Source organism: Plutella xylostella, chromosome 22 (genome assembly GCF_932276165.1).
Source record: "Plutella xylostella chromosome 22, ilPluXylo3.1, whole genome shotgun sequence".
NCBI lineage: Eukaryota > Metazoa > Arthropoda > Insecta > Lepidoptera > Plutellidae > Plutella > Plutella xylostella.
In genome coordinates, this window is record NC_064002.1 from 5,104,643 (window position 1) to 5,119,359 (window position 14,717).

General features: G+C 38.1%; 2 protein-coding genes and 1 long non-coding RNA gene across 5 annotated transcripts; 1 reads left to right on the plus strand and 2 right to left on the minus strand.

Moving 5' to 3' along the window:
• Positions 1–2,146: 2,146 nt before the first annotated feature.
• LOC105395500 (nucleolar protein dao-5) lies at positions 2,147–6,791 on the plus strand. Of its 3 annotated transcripts, XM_048629304.1 has the most exons (8): positions 2,147–2,344; positions 2,738–2,832; positions 3,085–3,202; positions 3,516–3,848; positions 4,056–4,610; positions 4,698–4,790; positions 5,797–6,228; positions 6,422–6,553. In XM_048629304.1, exons 1-7 carry the CDS (start codon positions 2,237–2,239, stop codon positions 6,226–6,228), a joined length of 1,734 nt encoding a protein of 577 aa, XP_048485261.1. In that variant the 5' UTR covers positions 2,147–2,236; the 3' UTR covers positions 6,422–6,553. The 3 variants fall into 3 exon arrangements, with proteins under 3 accessions (XP_048485261.1, XP_037961301.2, XP_037961300.2); XM_038105373.2 differs by lacking the exon at positions 5,797–6,228 and adding an exon at positions 5,488–5,625 and having other exon boundaries at positions 3,516–4,610; positions 6,422–6,791; XM_038105372.2 differs by having other exon boundaries at positions 3,516–4,610.
• Positions 6,792–9,511: 2,720 nt separating this feature from the next.
• LOC125490343 lies at positions 9,512–10,243 on the minus strand. The gene is made up of 2 exons (XR_007267610.1): positions 9,968–10,243; positions 9,512–9,769 (listed from the first exon to the last, which is right to left on the minus strand). It is a non-coding gene; the product is annotated as an uncharacterized LOC125490343 (long non-coding RNA).
• Positions 10,244–11,851: 1,608 nt separating this feature from the next.
• On the minus strand, positions 11,852–13,964 carry LOC105395000 (SH3 domain-binding glutamic acid-rich protein homolog). The gene is made up of 4 exons (XM_011566919.3): positions 13,782–13,964; positions 13,434–13,637; positions 13,016–13,117; positions 11,852–12,929 (listed from the first exon to the last, which is right to left on the minus strand). Exons 1-4 carry the CDS (start codon positions 13,824–13,826, stop codon positions 12,483–12,485), a joined length of 798 nt encoding a protein of 265 aa, XP_011565221.3. The 5' UTR covers positions 13,827–13,964; the 3' UTR covers positions 11,852–12,482.
• Between the last annotated feature and the right edge of the window lie 753 nt (positions 13,965–14,717).

The following is a 14,717-nucleotide window of genomic DNA, read 5'->3' on the forward strand; positions in this document are numbered from 1 at the left end:
GGATTGGACTTTATTTCTCTTGATAACATAACTGATGTTATTGTCAAAATGACTTGTAGGTATAAAGTATAGTATGAGCAAATGAATTGGCAAATTTTTAAGGTATTACTGTAGTTTTTATTAATTACATTACAATAATTTAAACAGAAATTGAAAAATTTATTAATAATCTTGGTGGCAGTGAAAGCGACTCATCAAGGGACGGCGAATCCGAGGCATCTGAAATATATCATATGAATACCTACATATCAAATCGGTTGAATATTTAGGTTCTAATTTTGACTGATTATACCTACACATATTTTATCCAGTCAATGGGTTTAACTTTTTTATTACATAGTTCTGCATGCAAACCTGTAAGAGGTACTTTATTTCGAATTCCTGTGAGTATGGAAAATATTAAGCCACTTACTCTTGTCTTTTGAATGCTTAAAACCATTTCAGCAAATTTAATATACCTTTAGGTCTATTTATCTATTTTCAAATTGCCGTTAATGAGTACCTACAAGGTAAATACCTACACACTGTAATCTAAATGTGGGTTTGCACGATGTTTTCCTGTTAGTACACGGCATGTTACTTAAGTTCCAAAGAACCTATAGAATATATCCTCTCACTGAGCTACTGACACTCTTTTCAAAATAAATCATAAAAAAATTTCTATTATAAATTTCAGCATGGCCAATTCACATTGGTATGACTATACTTAGTGTTGCAGTCCTCAACGCGAATGTGGCGCTCTTAATACCCTTTGTTCCCATCGAGTCACACATCAAACCTGTCACACTGTATACAGTTGGGAATTCTTCATGAAAAGTGTGCCATCTAGTCACAGTGTTACTCGATGGGAGTGTTACTCGTTGGGAATGCTTTATTTCTGAATTCCAAACCAGCCTCTGTAACTGGATGGGAAAATGAACTAGAAAATTCCCAACTGTTCTCCCGTTACTCGTTAAGATTTGTTCAGTGATGATGAATTTTGATGATGCCTAACCAGTGATAGGTACTGTGACTTATATTAGTATTTATTGTTACGTATTTTTTATTTCGTTTCTTGAAAAAGTATGAAAATAGAAATAATTATTCCGAACAATCAAATAAGTTTTATTAAACTAGTTAACAATAAAATTATAAAATCAAAACCGAATTATAAAATCAAAACTTTTTTTTCTTTTTCACATTTCTATGAATGATTGATACTGGGTGGGTAGTACAGCAGCATGAAGAAATAATTAGGTACTTCCGAAGTACCTCAGATTAATGATGATCTGGCGCTTACACCGCGGGCGCGCCTCGGACATAGACGGAAGATGCAGATGATCTTAAAATAATGGCAAAAAATTGGGGACCAACACCGATTCGGAAAACTTAAACTAGTTACTTAACACTTAATATTACTATTTTGCATAACAGCCATGTAGTAGTTATAAGTTATCGCATATGGTGGAATTCAGATCCATTGGACTCTTGTATTGGCTCAAAAGACTTGAGTTTTCACTATCGCCATCCACCTTAATCTCTTATTCCCTCCATCCAAAGGTTGTCTGGCAGAGATCGCTTTTAGTGATAAGACCGCCTTTAGTACCCTAATTAAGTTCATCATCACTAGCCTATAGCAGTCCACTGCTGGACTGCGATATTTAGCTTTTCGCATCCAAATTAAGTTACAACTTGTGTATTTTATTAATCTTTTTGGGTGTACAAATAAAGTGTATTCTATTCTATTCTATTATCGGTTTTGTCTATGGTGGAAAATCCCAACAAGTTACTGTGACTTGTTGGGAATTTTCATTTTTATAATCCCAACTAGTTACAGTGTTACAGTTGTATGTGACACGTTGGGAATGAAGGAAAAAGGTGTTTCAACGAGTAACAGAGTGTGGACTGATGGGAATTTTGAACATAAAATTCCCAACGAGTAACAGTGTGACTGGTTGAGGTGTGACTGGCTGGGAACAAAGGCTTAATACGGGGTTTTTATATTCCTGGTTTGGCTATACATTGATTGCTTCCGAATATCGTAAGCATCGCGAATAAAATCCAATATAATCGATTATAATAAGTAAAGTTAATCTGTGTTTCAGCTGAATGAATGAATCAATCCCCATTCCATTCCATCCATAGATTCTTTCTTTCATTCAAATTTTAATCATTCATTCATTATTGACGTGACCGTGAAGCGGCTAGCCCCTGTGTTGGGATTTTAGTTATTTTAAAATTAAAAGAAAGTAATAAAATGGGTGACGCTGCCTATTTAACGACTCTGGCAAACTCATTGTCATATGAGTATTTACTTTCGGTGGACAAAGGCTTAGCAACGCAGTTCCAGAAGAAGACCAAAGCCGTAAGTACAAGAGGAGGCGCACTCCTAACCATAAAACCACGTGTGAACCCGCACGTGTATTGCCCCACACACGCCTTCGGCTTTTCATCTTCTGCTTCTTAATGTTCTATCGGCCTCTCATTAATATTAATTCCCTATGAATAAGCAAAAATTAAACCCTGTTCTGGATAAAATCCCTTGTTGGGGCATATAGTATTTACCCAGTTTCTATTTCTTTGAATTTAAGATTGGAGAATAGTCACATGTAGGGGGCAACAATGATGTAAAATATTTTTATGAAATAATATGATTGTACTATAGTTTCGTCACTACCTCTGAGTTGCATTTTAACAAATTTAAAATACAAAACTGTTTACTATTATATTTTCTAAAAATAATATGTATTTATTTCAGCAACCTAAAGCCAAGAATATCCCGACATTGAAAGACATACTATCAACATACGTTAAAAACAATAAAACAGTGCAACAAACCAATGGAGCACAAAGGTATGACCAGCTTTTGTCTTTATACAGTACTATTTTAAACATGCTATGAATATCTTTGATAATTATATTGAGCCAGCATGGTATTTATAAACACAAATCTTGATGGATTATCTCTTGTACGGTCAGGTGCAGAAAAACCTGACCCCCCTCTCATGGTAACAATGCCTCTGAGGGGGGTCAGGTTTCTCTGCCCCTTACTGTACCATTCACTAAAGGGATGCATGGTTTTTATCTAAATCTATTATTTTTCAGTTCGGATGACTCCAGTGATGAAGATACTAAGAAGAAAGTACCCGCTGTAGTAAATGGCAAGAAGAAAGCTGCCTCGTCTGATTCAGATAGCTCAGAGGATGAGAAAAAACCAGCACAGGTATACTCTTCATTTTATTACAAAGTAAAACTTGACGTGTTATTTCTTTACTACAGTTGTGCTCCTTTCATTGATAATGATAAGAAGGGAAAAATTTAATCAATATTATGTATATTAAGGAAGTCAAAACCCAAAAATATGTAGTAAAGTAGGAATTAACCTAGCAGTTATTATGATGAGAAATAAGTGGAATGAATTAGAATGATTTTAATTAAATTATTCGTCACTACCTCTGATATTATTGTGAATAGTGTAAAATTAAATTTTCTAATGGCTTTAATATAATGAATCAATGCATTTTTTTTCTCTGCAGGTTAAAGTGGTCAAGGCTACACCTGCTAAGGCTAAACCAGCAGAGTCATCCGATGACAGCAGTGATGATGATGCTACATCAAAGCCCAAAAAACCACCTGTCAAACCCACAGTCAACAATGTTCCTAAAGCAGCAGCCAAGAAACAGGAGTCTTCTTCAGATGATGACAGCAGTGAGGATGAAAAGCCCAAGGCTACCCCCAAGCAAGCGGCAAAGCCAGTAGCCAAGCCTACACCTGCTAAAAAACAAGAGTCATCATCTGATGACAGTGACAGTGATGATGATAAGCCAGCACAAAAAACACCAGCAAAACCAGCAGCCAAACCAACTCCTGCTAAACCTGCTGCTAAGAAGGATTCATCTTCAGATGATGATAGCAGTGAGGATGAAAAGCCCAAGGCCACCCCTAAACAAGCTGCAAAGCCAGTTGCTAAACCCACTCCTGCCAAGAAGCAAGAGTCATCATCTGATGACAGCGACAGTGATGATGACAAGCCAGCCCAAAAAACTCCAGCTAAGCCTGCAGCCAAACCAACTCCAGCTAAAGCAGCTACTAAACCTGCTGCTAAGAAAGATTCATCTTCAGATGATGACAGTAGTGAAGATGAGAAACCAAAGCCTAAAGTCACTCCGGCAGCAAAGGCCACTCCAGCTAAGAAGAAGGAGTCTTCCTCAGATGATGACAGTAGTGATGATGAGCCAAAGCAAAAGGTAGCTAAACTGCAGGCGACGCCAGCCAAGCCAGTAGCAAAAGCCCCAGCAAAGAAAGCAGACTCTTCATCTGAAGATAGTAGTGATGATGACAAACCAGCTCAGAAACCCGCAGTCAAGGCCACACCTGCTAAAGCAGCTCCTAAAAAGAAAGAAGAATCATCTGAAGATAGTGATGACAGCAGTGAGGATGAAAAGCCAAAGCAGAAGGCCAAACCAGCAGCTACTCCAGCAAAGGCTGCAGCCAAGAAGGACTCCAGTGATGATGACAGCAGTGAGGACGAAGATGAGAAGCCTAAAACTCCTGCTAAGCCAAAACCTGCCAAGAAACAAGAATCTTCAGGTGAAAGTGATGATGATGATGAGGAGCCTGCTAATGAACCGGTAAGAACTATCTTCTATTTAATTACAGGGTCTATAAAATTTTATTGTACTCCATTTTACGATGACTAATCTGTTGATCAATTTCAGCCAAAAGAAAACGGATTCACACCTGGCAAAAAGAGGAAAGCATCGGAAGGAGAATCAACACCCGCCAAACGACCATACAGTAACTTCGTGAAGGTAAACACATTTTATATCTGGTACCTATACTGGTAAAGAAATAATTTAGTGCATATAAAATTTATTGTAACAGATATTTTATTACTATGTGCCTGATACATGCCACACAGGAATTTAACTTACAATCATTCACTTTGTATATGGATATGCACTCACGACTGTAATCCCCGAAGGGGTAGTCAGAGGTGGCTCACAAGCGAGCCACCCACTTTTCGCAGCACTTTTATACTCACGTGATAGGTTGCGAAGCATATCACCGTTTTGGAATAAGTACAATGCACTTAGGATACACGTCTAGAATCTAGATGTGCAGGTTTCCTCACGATTTTTTCCATCACCGTAAGAGCACATGGAATTATTGTACTTAAACTCCTTAATTGAAAACACAATTGAAAGAATTCATTGGTAGTATTGGTACAAGTCAGGATTTGAACCCACAGCCTCTCGATTGAGAGGACGAGGCCTTATGCATTACGCCACCACCGCTCACTCACTTTATACATAGCTAACTGCCAATTACTTGCTAAGTTTATGCATATTTTTGGGTAATTTTCATCAAAATCGGTGAAGAAAATAAATGCCATGTAATTTAAAAAGTTCAAATGATTCTACTACTAATTTTGCATTGTAATAGGCTGAAGAGTCCTCACTTAATAATTCATTTATATCTTAAAATTATTTAAACTTTGTCTGCTAGGGTCCAAATGATTGTTCCACTCCAAATGAGACAGAGAAGGAGACAGACTCTAGCAAGAAAACGACGCCATTCCGGCGAGTGGTGACCGAGGCAGTCACGGTGGACCCTAGACTTCAGGATAATTCCTTTGATGCTAAGGTAAATGCCCAAAAATTCGTGAAGCCAAAGACAACTCTATGTGTCACAGGTTCCGATACCAACTCCATACAGAAAATACAAGTCATGGCTTAATTAATTTGGGGCATTTACTTTGACACATTCCCTTTGACATAGAGTTGTGTTTGTGCTTATACGGGTTCTCTCTAACAGGAGGGTGAAGAGGAGGAGGGCGAGGGTCAAGACGAGGTGGAGGGCGGCGGCTGGAAGGGAGGGTTCCAGCGCGGCGGGCGCGGGGGCCGCGGCGGGTTCAACGACCGCGGGGGCCGCGGGGGTGGTTTCCGGGGGCGCGGTGGAGACAGGGGCGGCCGCGGGTTCGGTAGGGGTGGAGACCGCGGCGGGCGCGGGTTCGGCCGGGGAGGCGACCGCGGAGGACGCGGGTTCGGCCGCGGCGGCGACCGGGGCGGGCGCGGGTTCGGTGACCGCGGGGGCCGAGGCTTCGGCCGGGGCGGAGACCGCGGTGGGCGCGGCGACCGGCACTCGTGGGGCGGGAACAAGGACGGCGGCGGCCGCGGAGGCTTCAACGACAGAAAGAGCTTCGGCGGCGGCGACAGCGCCCAGAATAAGAAAATCACCTTCGACTAGGTAAGTGGAGTGAATCAGTTTAATTTGAGTCCCCTGACTAAATTAACAAATTAATGATAAATCCTGAGGATTAACTTAGAAAATCCTGTTTAGAAAAAAACCTTGGATAGTTAAAAAAAAAACGAATCAACAATCCTTTTCGGTATGCTTTAATTAATTTATTTAATCTAAACCGAGTCATTTATTTGTTTAGAGCGGCTCCCGAGGGTCTTGGGGAGAGCGTGCGAACCAAGATTTGAAGCACACACGTGGCAAATCGTTCAAGCATGAGAAGACAAAGAAGAAGCGGGGCGCGTACCGCGGCGGCGCCATCGACACCGGCGTGCACTCCATCCGGTTCGACGACTAGCGGAGCGCTCGCGGCGTCCCTGCCGACCCCTGCCGGTAGCGCCCACACTGGCGGCTACACCGGAACCCAAAACAATTCGACCGCAAAGGTTGTCCTTCTTAAAAACTCATGTTTACATAGCAAAAAGCCACGGTGTCGTCTTAAGTGATAAAACTTATACTTAAAATGTTTTAGATTGAGTTTCGATTTGCATACACATGCGACAGTCAAAGCGGTTTGGCGTGTTTTGAAACTATACAAGGCCAGAACGCAGAGGTTGGGACTGCTCGCGTATATTTTCAAATTAAAATGGTGCCATGATTTACTTGAAAGTATACAAGGCCATTACGCACTAATCGCGTATATTTTCAAGTAAGTTGGGCCAAAATTATGGCTTGAAAATATACTGCAGCAGTTACCACTGCGTACTAATCGTGTATATTTTCAAGTGCCAAGCGGCAATGTGAGCACTTGAAACTATACGTGATTAGTTACCAGGTAGCCCTTTTGAATTGTTGCTCTCTCTTTCTTTCATGCGAAATAGTAATAAGTCTATTGCTTTCTAAACATTGCATCATCATTCCGCACTTGGCATTGTTTTCGTAACTTTTTTTTTGTTTACATCGTACAGTTTAAAAGTAAATTGATTTAAATCAAACTGTTTTTAATAGTCAAAATTATCTCAGAAGAGGGTGTTGAACAATTCATAAAAGACAATTACTTACGGTGAATTCAAAACTTGATGAAAAATATGTTTGTAATAGGTCTATAGGGTTAATACCTAGGTCTACCTCCTACCTACTAGGTACGAGCAATGAATTAGTCCAAGTAGCAAAAAGTCAACACAAAATGACTAAATTTTTTAAAACATTTATATTAGAATTTGATCAAAATTTACTTTTTTAGTAGGTTATAATATTTTGATGCGCTGTTAAATGTAATGTAATATTGCCGATGGCTTCATTAAGCTAGTCTTTTCCGTTCAGGAGCTATCGTCACTGGAACTTTTTCATTCCTCGTGAGTGTAGTAGGTATTACTCTTAATTCATATAAATAATAAGAGATTAGTATTCTTGCTTGCAAGTATGATTGTTATAAATATCAATTTATCAATCAAATTAGAGCTTTTTCATCTTTATTTATAAACATTCTATAGGTATGACAGGCAGAACAAGTAAATTATAGTCATGTACATTTATTTTAATAGTTAAGTAAATCAGAATCAGCATGTAGGTATAAATTATATGCGACAAGTACGCCAATCAAGCAATGTGCGTAATAGCAATGTATATTTTCAAGAACGATTCAGAAAATCCCAACTTGAAAGTATACGCGATTAGTACGCACAAATCGTGTATATTTTCAAGTAAAATATTATTTTTTTTCACTTGAAACTATACAGTGCTAGTACACTATGGGTGCGTTCTGGCCTTGTATAGTTTCAAAACACGCAGCGGTTTGCTTATGCAAGATTTATATTTCATGTTTAAAAATCTAACATTAGCTTCTATTAGGTCTGAGTTATATTTTGTTGCCGGTTATTAAATATGGTGTTAAAATTACATTACCGAATGAGGTATTCAGAGTTTTATATTTTTATCTAGTAATATACAAGTATTCAATCTTTTAATTAATCTATGCAAATTTGATCTGTTATAGTAAGAAAAAAAAACTTGTTCTTTGGCTATGTTAACATGATGCTTACGCATTTGGAATTCTCTTTGAATACTAAACTATTACTTTTTTAAAAATTTAAACCATTATTTGCCTTTGACTATATTAGTTTTTGTTTATGTTAAAGTTATACATAAATTTATTGTATTATAAGGCTGTGTCCTGAAATCACGCCGTGCGGCCGCCCAGTAAGGACTCATTAGTGACATGAATTTGATTTTATGCAATGCAGTATAACATGATAGCTTGTTATTGATAGGACATTATTTTCATAAATTTCTATAGGTATTTTGGTAGATCTGGTCAAAGCTGATATGACGCGCCTCACTACATTTATATTGCTTGTGTGCGTAATTGTGGTGGTGAGACGATTGAAATCAGCTTTGACAATATCTTCCGCTATGATTTATATTTTTGTTTCAATTACTTCATCAATACCGTAAATAAATGCAACGGTAGATAACTTCTGGGAGATATTGCATTTATGATTACAGTATTGCAGTTTTATAAGATTGTATATAGGCGTACCTAGTTGTTATTGTGGATGAGACGAGGATTGTTCAGAGTAAGGTGTCGAAGTTAAGTACGTGTTGTCGGCAATTTGTAAATAAGTCTTGACTAGATATTAAATGTTCTCACATACGTGATACAATAATTATTTTTATTATAATAGAATGTCTAGTTATTTAAGCCCGCCTTTAATTATAAGTATAATTTGGGAAATCGAGTTTTATTTTTACCATTTTCTGCTTAGGCTTTCATTATTCAAATTACTTACAGTAAACAGTATAAAATAGATAGGTAAAACCAAAAAAAAGTAGCGATCTTAGGTGCTAACTGATATTTTGTATATCATTACAGTTAGCCAAGACTGTCATGGCGAATATCAAATTGTAACTATTAGTAACTCAATGTTTGTAACATGCCCACATCAAGTGAATATTCATGCCAGTCAGCACCTATGTGCAACTTCTAAAATCCCTGTGATACCTAGGTATCCTTAGAGTAGGTAATAATGTATTGGATTTTTCTCTCATTCAACTTAGTAAACGCCTAAGCTCGTGGGGCAGCCAGACTTATACCCTCTACCTATAGGGGCTATAGGTATGCAATTATAGCAATATAATAGGTACTTACATAAGTTAAGAGAGGATACAGAATAACTGGATTTTCTGGACCTGTAGGTCCAACAATGAGTTAACAGGTATGTCTGTAAACTCAGCAGTTAGATAATGGACCCCTCTTCTATCTTAGTGTTAAAAAAATTGCATTTAATCAGTGTGGTGTGTAAAAATTGAATTTATTTACTAAGTTGACTTACACTTTGGCTACTAAACAACATAATCTCTTAGGACTAACAATAAATAATTAACCTAATATATCTAAAACTTGACAATAATTTATAATATTTATTTTGAATAACAACTATACACTTGTTCATAACTTCACAAATCTGTCCCTCGGGAGCCATAGAGGGTGCTTGGTGTTATAGGTACACTCTCCTCCTCGGCTGCATCTCCTAGAAAAAACTTTGCAACTCTGAAAAAAAAACATAAAGATTTGTAACAAGACAAGCTCAGTAATCCCTGCTTTATAATAATAAATAATAAAGGTTCGTTAGGTACAAGTGCAGTAAGTTCATCACAATAAAGTTATACTTATAGGTTATGGCTTTGAAATAGCCTCAGAGGTTTTTAAATTAAATGATACGCTACTGAAATTAAGTTTTAAATATACCTTTTCCATTCTATTGCCATTCCTATAAAGGTGAATGTTAGGAATCCCGTCCACCACATCGTAATTGGGGGAGTTGGTTGTTTTTTGTGTCCGAAATTCTTGAAATTTCTTCGATATGATGCACAATAAACTGTGGTCTTTGAAACACTACATAGATTTCTAAACATCTTGTATTTTTGAAGATTTCTATCTGTTTAAATTTATGATGAATGACTTGGTTGGTAAAATAATCAAGGAAAGAAATTGGAAGTAAACAAAACAGACATAGAAGTTGAGAATGAGAAGAGGCTTGTCAATGTGATGCGACTGTCATGTGTCATCTGCCATATCGCTTGTTTTTTTTTGGTGTTACCTGCTACACCCACATTTAAGGGCGCCTTCAAATTAGCCGCTAATTGTCGCGCGGAAGCAGCGCGGCTGCAGCGCTGCTGTCTAAATTCCATATAAATTATTAACGCGCGACTGCAGCGCTGCGACAGCGCATCTTTTAAATTACAAAATTTATATGGATTTTGACAGCAGCGCGGCTACAGCGCTGATTCCGCGCGATAATTAGCGGCTAATTTGAAGGCGCCCTAAATCCTAACTAATATTATAAATGCGAAAGTAACTGTGTCTGTCTGTCTGTCTGTCTGTCTGTCTGTTACTCTTTCACGCCAAAACTACTGAACGGATTTGAATGAAATTTGGTATACATACGGTCTAGACCCTGGGAAAGAACATAGGCTACTTTTTATCCCGGAATTCCCACGGGAAAACTTTTTAAGGCGAAGCGAAGCGCGCGGGAACAGCTAGTACCTAATAAAAATAAGGTTAGTGCGGGGGAAAAAAAGGCTTGCGCTGCGGATACTACGCCCAAATATTCTAGTCTATGCCTACGGCATCGGCACACCGAGCAAATACTGCACTCTGCACTACATGGCACTACGGCATGAACGATGAATAATATTTTTTTAGTTGACTAACGATCCATCCGCGTTTAGGATTCAAGCATTCAAGGCAGCCCTCCCGCTTTCTTGAAGACACCATAGAGTCAATAAAAATACTACAAGACACGCACGCAGCTAACTGCATGCAACGCACTAATGGGGCCTCACCCTTACTCGCGTTATATTAGAGTCAATTCAGACGTACCACAACCACACCACAGCCACAACCACGCGATGTGGTCGGGCGTATATTTTGTATTGACAATGAATAATCCAATTCACACGTGCCACAGTTTGCCGCAACCACATCGCAACGGCAACGCCGCCACGCGGCGGCGGCGGCACCGCGGCAACCTGTTCTCCGTATTAATGCACACGACGACGTGGTTACCACATCGCAATGACAGCGACAACGCAACCACATCGACATTTTGTCGCTGCCACAACGCAACTGCAAAAAGCCGCTGTCACACGTAACCACAGCTTGACCACATTTTGTCGTTGCGACGTGGTGTGGTTGTGGTACGTGTGAATTGACGCTTACGACCATGGAAGTAATAAGTACTTACCGTAAGTACTTATTACTTCCATGATTACGACTATTTAGGACGGAGGGTACACCCGTGTCCGCGTTATTCTTTGCCTGCGAATAAGGAAATCCGTTACGATTAAAGTTCCAGTCGAGAGAGCCAGGTGCTGGTACTAACACCCCCACAGAGAATAGAATAGATCATTGGGAGAGATCAGAATAGGCCTATGTCCAGCAGTAGGTGAGTAGATTATTGGTTGCTGATCATACTTTGTTATAAATACCTAAAATAAAAAGCAGTACCAGCCGGTACCTCTTTTGTACTCAAGAAAACTACGAAACTCGTAAAATCTTGAGGGACATGCAAAATAGAATCGATAACGGGAATATTAACTCAATACAATTTGATGCATTTAAACTCAAGTATTTGTATAATTTTATATATTCAATATGAAAAATTAGTATTAAACTGTCTTTAATAATATTAATATTTGATGAAGTTTTGTCATGACAAAAATATCAAATTAATTTCATAGTAAATAAAAATTTAAGCTGTGCACATTGCATATTGCTAGATGATGATAAATAGTTTCTAATACTCACAAGCCTGGCAAGAGGACATTACAATGAGTCTAATGAAAGGAGATCTATGAGCGTTCATAAAATACATTTTATACCAAGTTTAATAATTGTAAAAATGATATCTTTTGCATATAAAAAGTATGTAAAACTTAAATAAAAATATTAATACTATCAAATAATACAAGACTTAAGCAAAATGTTAAAATATACTCTTAGTAAATAAACGTGATCTCGCAATATTAAGGTTCAACACTCATAGGAGTTACTTCTAGGCCAGTTCATTGAAAATTCATAAATTATTTAAACATCGCTCCATACTTAACACAACGCTCAACAAGTTACCTCTTCAATTATATACATGACTATTTATGTCAAAGGCTTAAAGGTATTTATGATTAACAGATAACTTAATAGTGCTTGCTTAGTGCTAAGGCTTGATTTGAGCTGCAAAGCTGATATATTGCTAGTGATGTACTTATTCTGAAGCAACAGCTTTCTCACTGTCTATGAGGGCTTCAGAAGGATCATCTTTTGTCCTCTCCACTGGCTCTTCTACCTGTGCCTTCTCTACTGAATGTTCGCGAGAACTAACAGCACCATTGGCAGGTTCATCAATATCTGGAGAGGGCTCTTTAGATGCTTTAGCATCTTGTGCAGGGGATGGAGATTTTTCGTGTTCAGCTTCTGAGGTTTCCTTGGCTGGGGTTCCTTCTTTGCTCAGTTGTTTCTCGGGAGTTGTTTCCTTAGCTGGAGTACCTTCTTTAGAGGGTGTAGATTCTCTGGCTGGAGTGCTTTCCTTCTCAACACTGGCTTCTTTAGATGTCTTGTCTCCTGCTGCATCCCTTTCTTGAGAGTTTTCCTTTGAAGATTTAGCTTCATCCAGCTTTTCAGAGGCTCCATTTCCATTCAAAGCATTTTCAGCCTAGATAATAAACAAATTTTAGAATTTTAATGATACAACAGTAAGATATGAACTATACCTAATTTAAACTTAATAGCAATATTTACCAGTCCATTCTCAGCTTGAGGTGGCTCCTCAGGAGGGATTTCAACTTTCAGGAACTGTTCCAAAGTATCAATTTCATTGGCCATGTCAAACTGGTCATAGTCCTGAAATCAGAACAAATTCAAGTATAAATAAGTGGGAGAAGTCAATACCATCCCTCATTTCATGGTCCAGTAAGCAATGTGATTTAGATCATAAGTCATTGCATACAATATGGATCTATTGTTCCATTGTTTAAGATAAACATAATTCTAGATTCACCATGAATCAATGTGTATGAATAGGTAGAGGAAAAGCAAAAATATGTAAACAGAATACTTGAAACATAAACAGATAGGAGACAACAATGAGTAACGGTGCCAAGTACCTATAGATATACATAGTAATGCCTTATATGTAAGTATGAGTGTGTGTACAGACCCCACAGTACTCGTCGTCGTTGAAGACCTGCGGCGGCAGCGCGGAGCGCGGCGCGGGGTCGCTCACGGTGCCTCCGCACGACTTGGCGTTGCTCTGCATAAACTCCTTATCACTCTCCCTTCCTGGCTCCGTAATGTCAATGACATCATATTTGATGTTTTTAGAATCCAAGATCATCAAAACTCGTTGTTGTCTTTTCTTTACCTGAAACCATCCATTTCTTCTGTGTTAAAAATGCATCACGTAATCGAATAGCTCCTATCGAAAGTTTTAATGAATCAGCTTTGTGACAATAAATCTAGAAGAAATTCACCCGGCTGACCCAGGAATTTGCTAATATTAACTTACCTCCTTGTTTCCCGAAATACCACTAATGTATACTTTGACAACCATAGCTGTAAGTGAGCTTATAAAACTAAAATATCACTAAAAACAATCTCAAAATACGCTAATCCAATAAAATAGGCTTGGCCATCTGTTTAATTTGGAATAATAATAATTACGATTTCACTCTGACAGATTTGACGTTTGACTGGACTTGACTTGACTTTGACATTGCTGCCCAGGGTTGCCATATATAAATAAACAAGTGTACGCGCGTGTTCTTATTCCGAGGTAAATTTTTACAAAATTTCGTTGGAAAAGTTTCCACAACGACGATACAATGCGATATTGTGTTCGTAATATATTATAATATTGTTACCTTTATTTGCACATCTATTCGAGAGAGCCAGGTGCAGGTAATGATGCTCGATCTCTATATTTCGTACTACGAAAACTAGGTACGATAAAATATAATAGAACGCTAATAAGATAGGTAATGAGTTTCGTTAAAATTTACTTAATTAGGGTTTTGATAGCTTAGATTAACAAAAACATCAGAGATTAGGTAATAAATAAAAAGTATATTAGATAGATAGGTTGATGCACATTTATCTGATGAAACCACAAAAACAGGGAGTACAGTTCAACCCTCGTAAGTTGAACAATTTTTCTTTCAGATAAATGTTTTAATGTCACACTCACAAGCAGAGCTGCTGAACTGACAACATTGCATCGGCATTTTGGTCAAGTTACGTGAATTGCTGCAATTAAATCTACAGTAATCAGCGTATTTGGAATGTATTTAAGTCAGGGCTGAGAGCAGCGAAATTACAAAAGTACCAACCTACCAATTATTATTTTTATGATCTAAGTATATCATAATTGTATGTATACCACTGCATTCAATTATGTAGTTAATTTGCTTTTATAATGATAAGCATAATGAAGCGACAGCAAAAG

Coding starts and splice junctions, on each gene's coding strand:
- LOC105395500 (XM_038105372.2), top strand. CDS start 2,237: ATGGGTGACGCTGCCTATTTAACGACTCTGGCAAACTCATTGTCATAT. Junction 2,833..3,084: donor CAAACCAATGGAGCACAAAG/GTATGACCAGCT, acceptor ATTATTTTTCAG/TTCGGATGACTCCAGTGATG. Junction 4,791..5,796: donor CATACAGTAACTTCGTGAAG/GTAAACACATTT, acceptor TCTCTCTAACAG/GAGGGTGAAGAGGAGGAGGG.
- LOC105395000 (XM_011566919.3), bottom strand. CDS start 13,826: ATGGTTGTCAAAGTATACATTAGTGGTATTTCGGGAAACAAGGAG. Junction 13,118..13,433: donor ACGACGACGAGTACTGTGGG/GTCTGTACACAC, acceptor TTCTGATTTCAG/GACTATGACCAGTTTGACAT. Junction 12,930..13,015: donor CTCAAGCTGAGAATGGACTG/GTAAATATTGCT, acceptor TTTATTATCTAG/GCTGAAAATGCTTTGAATGG.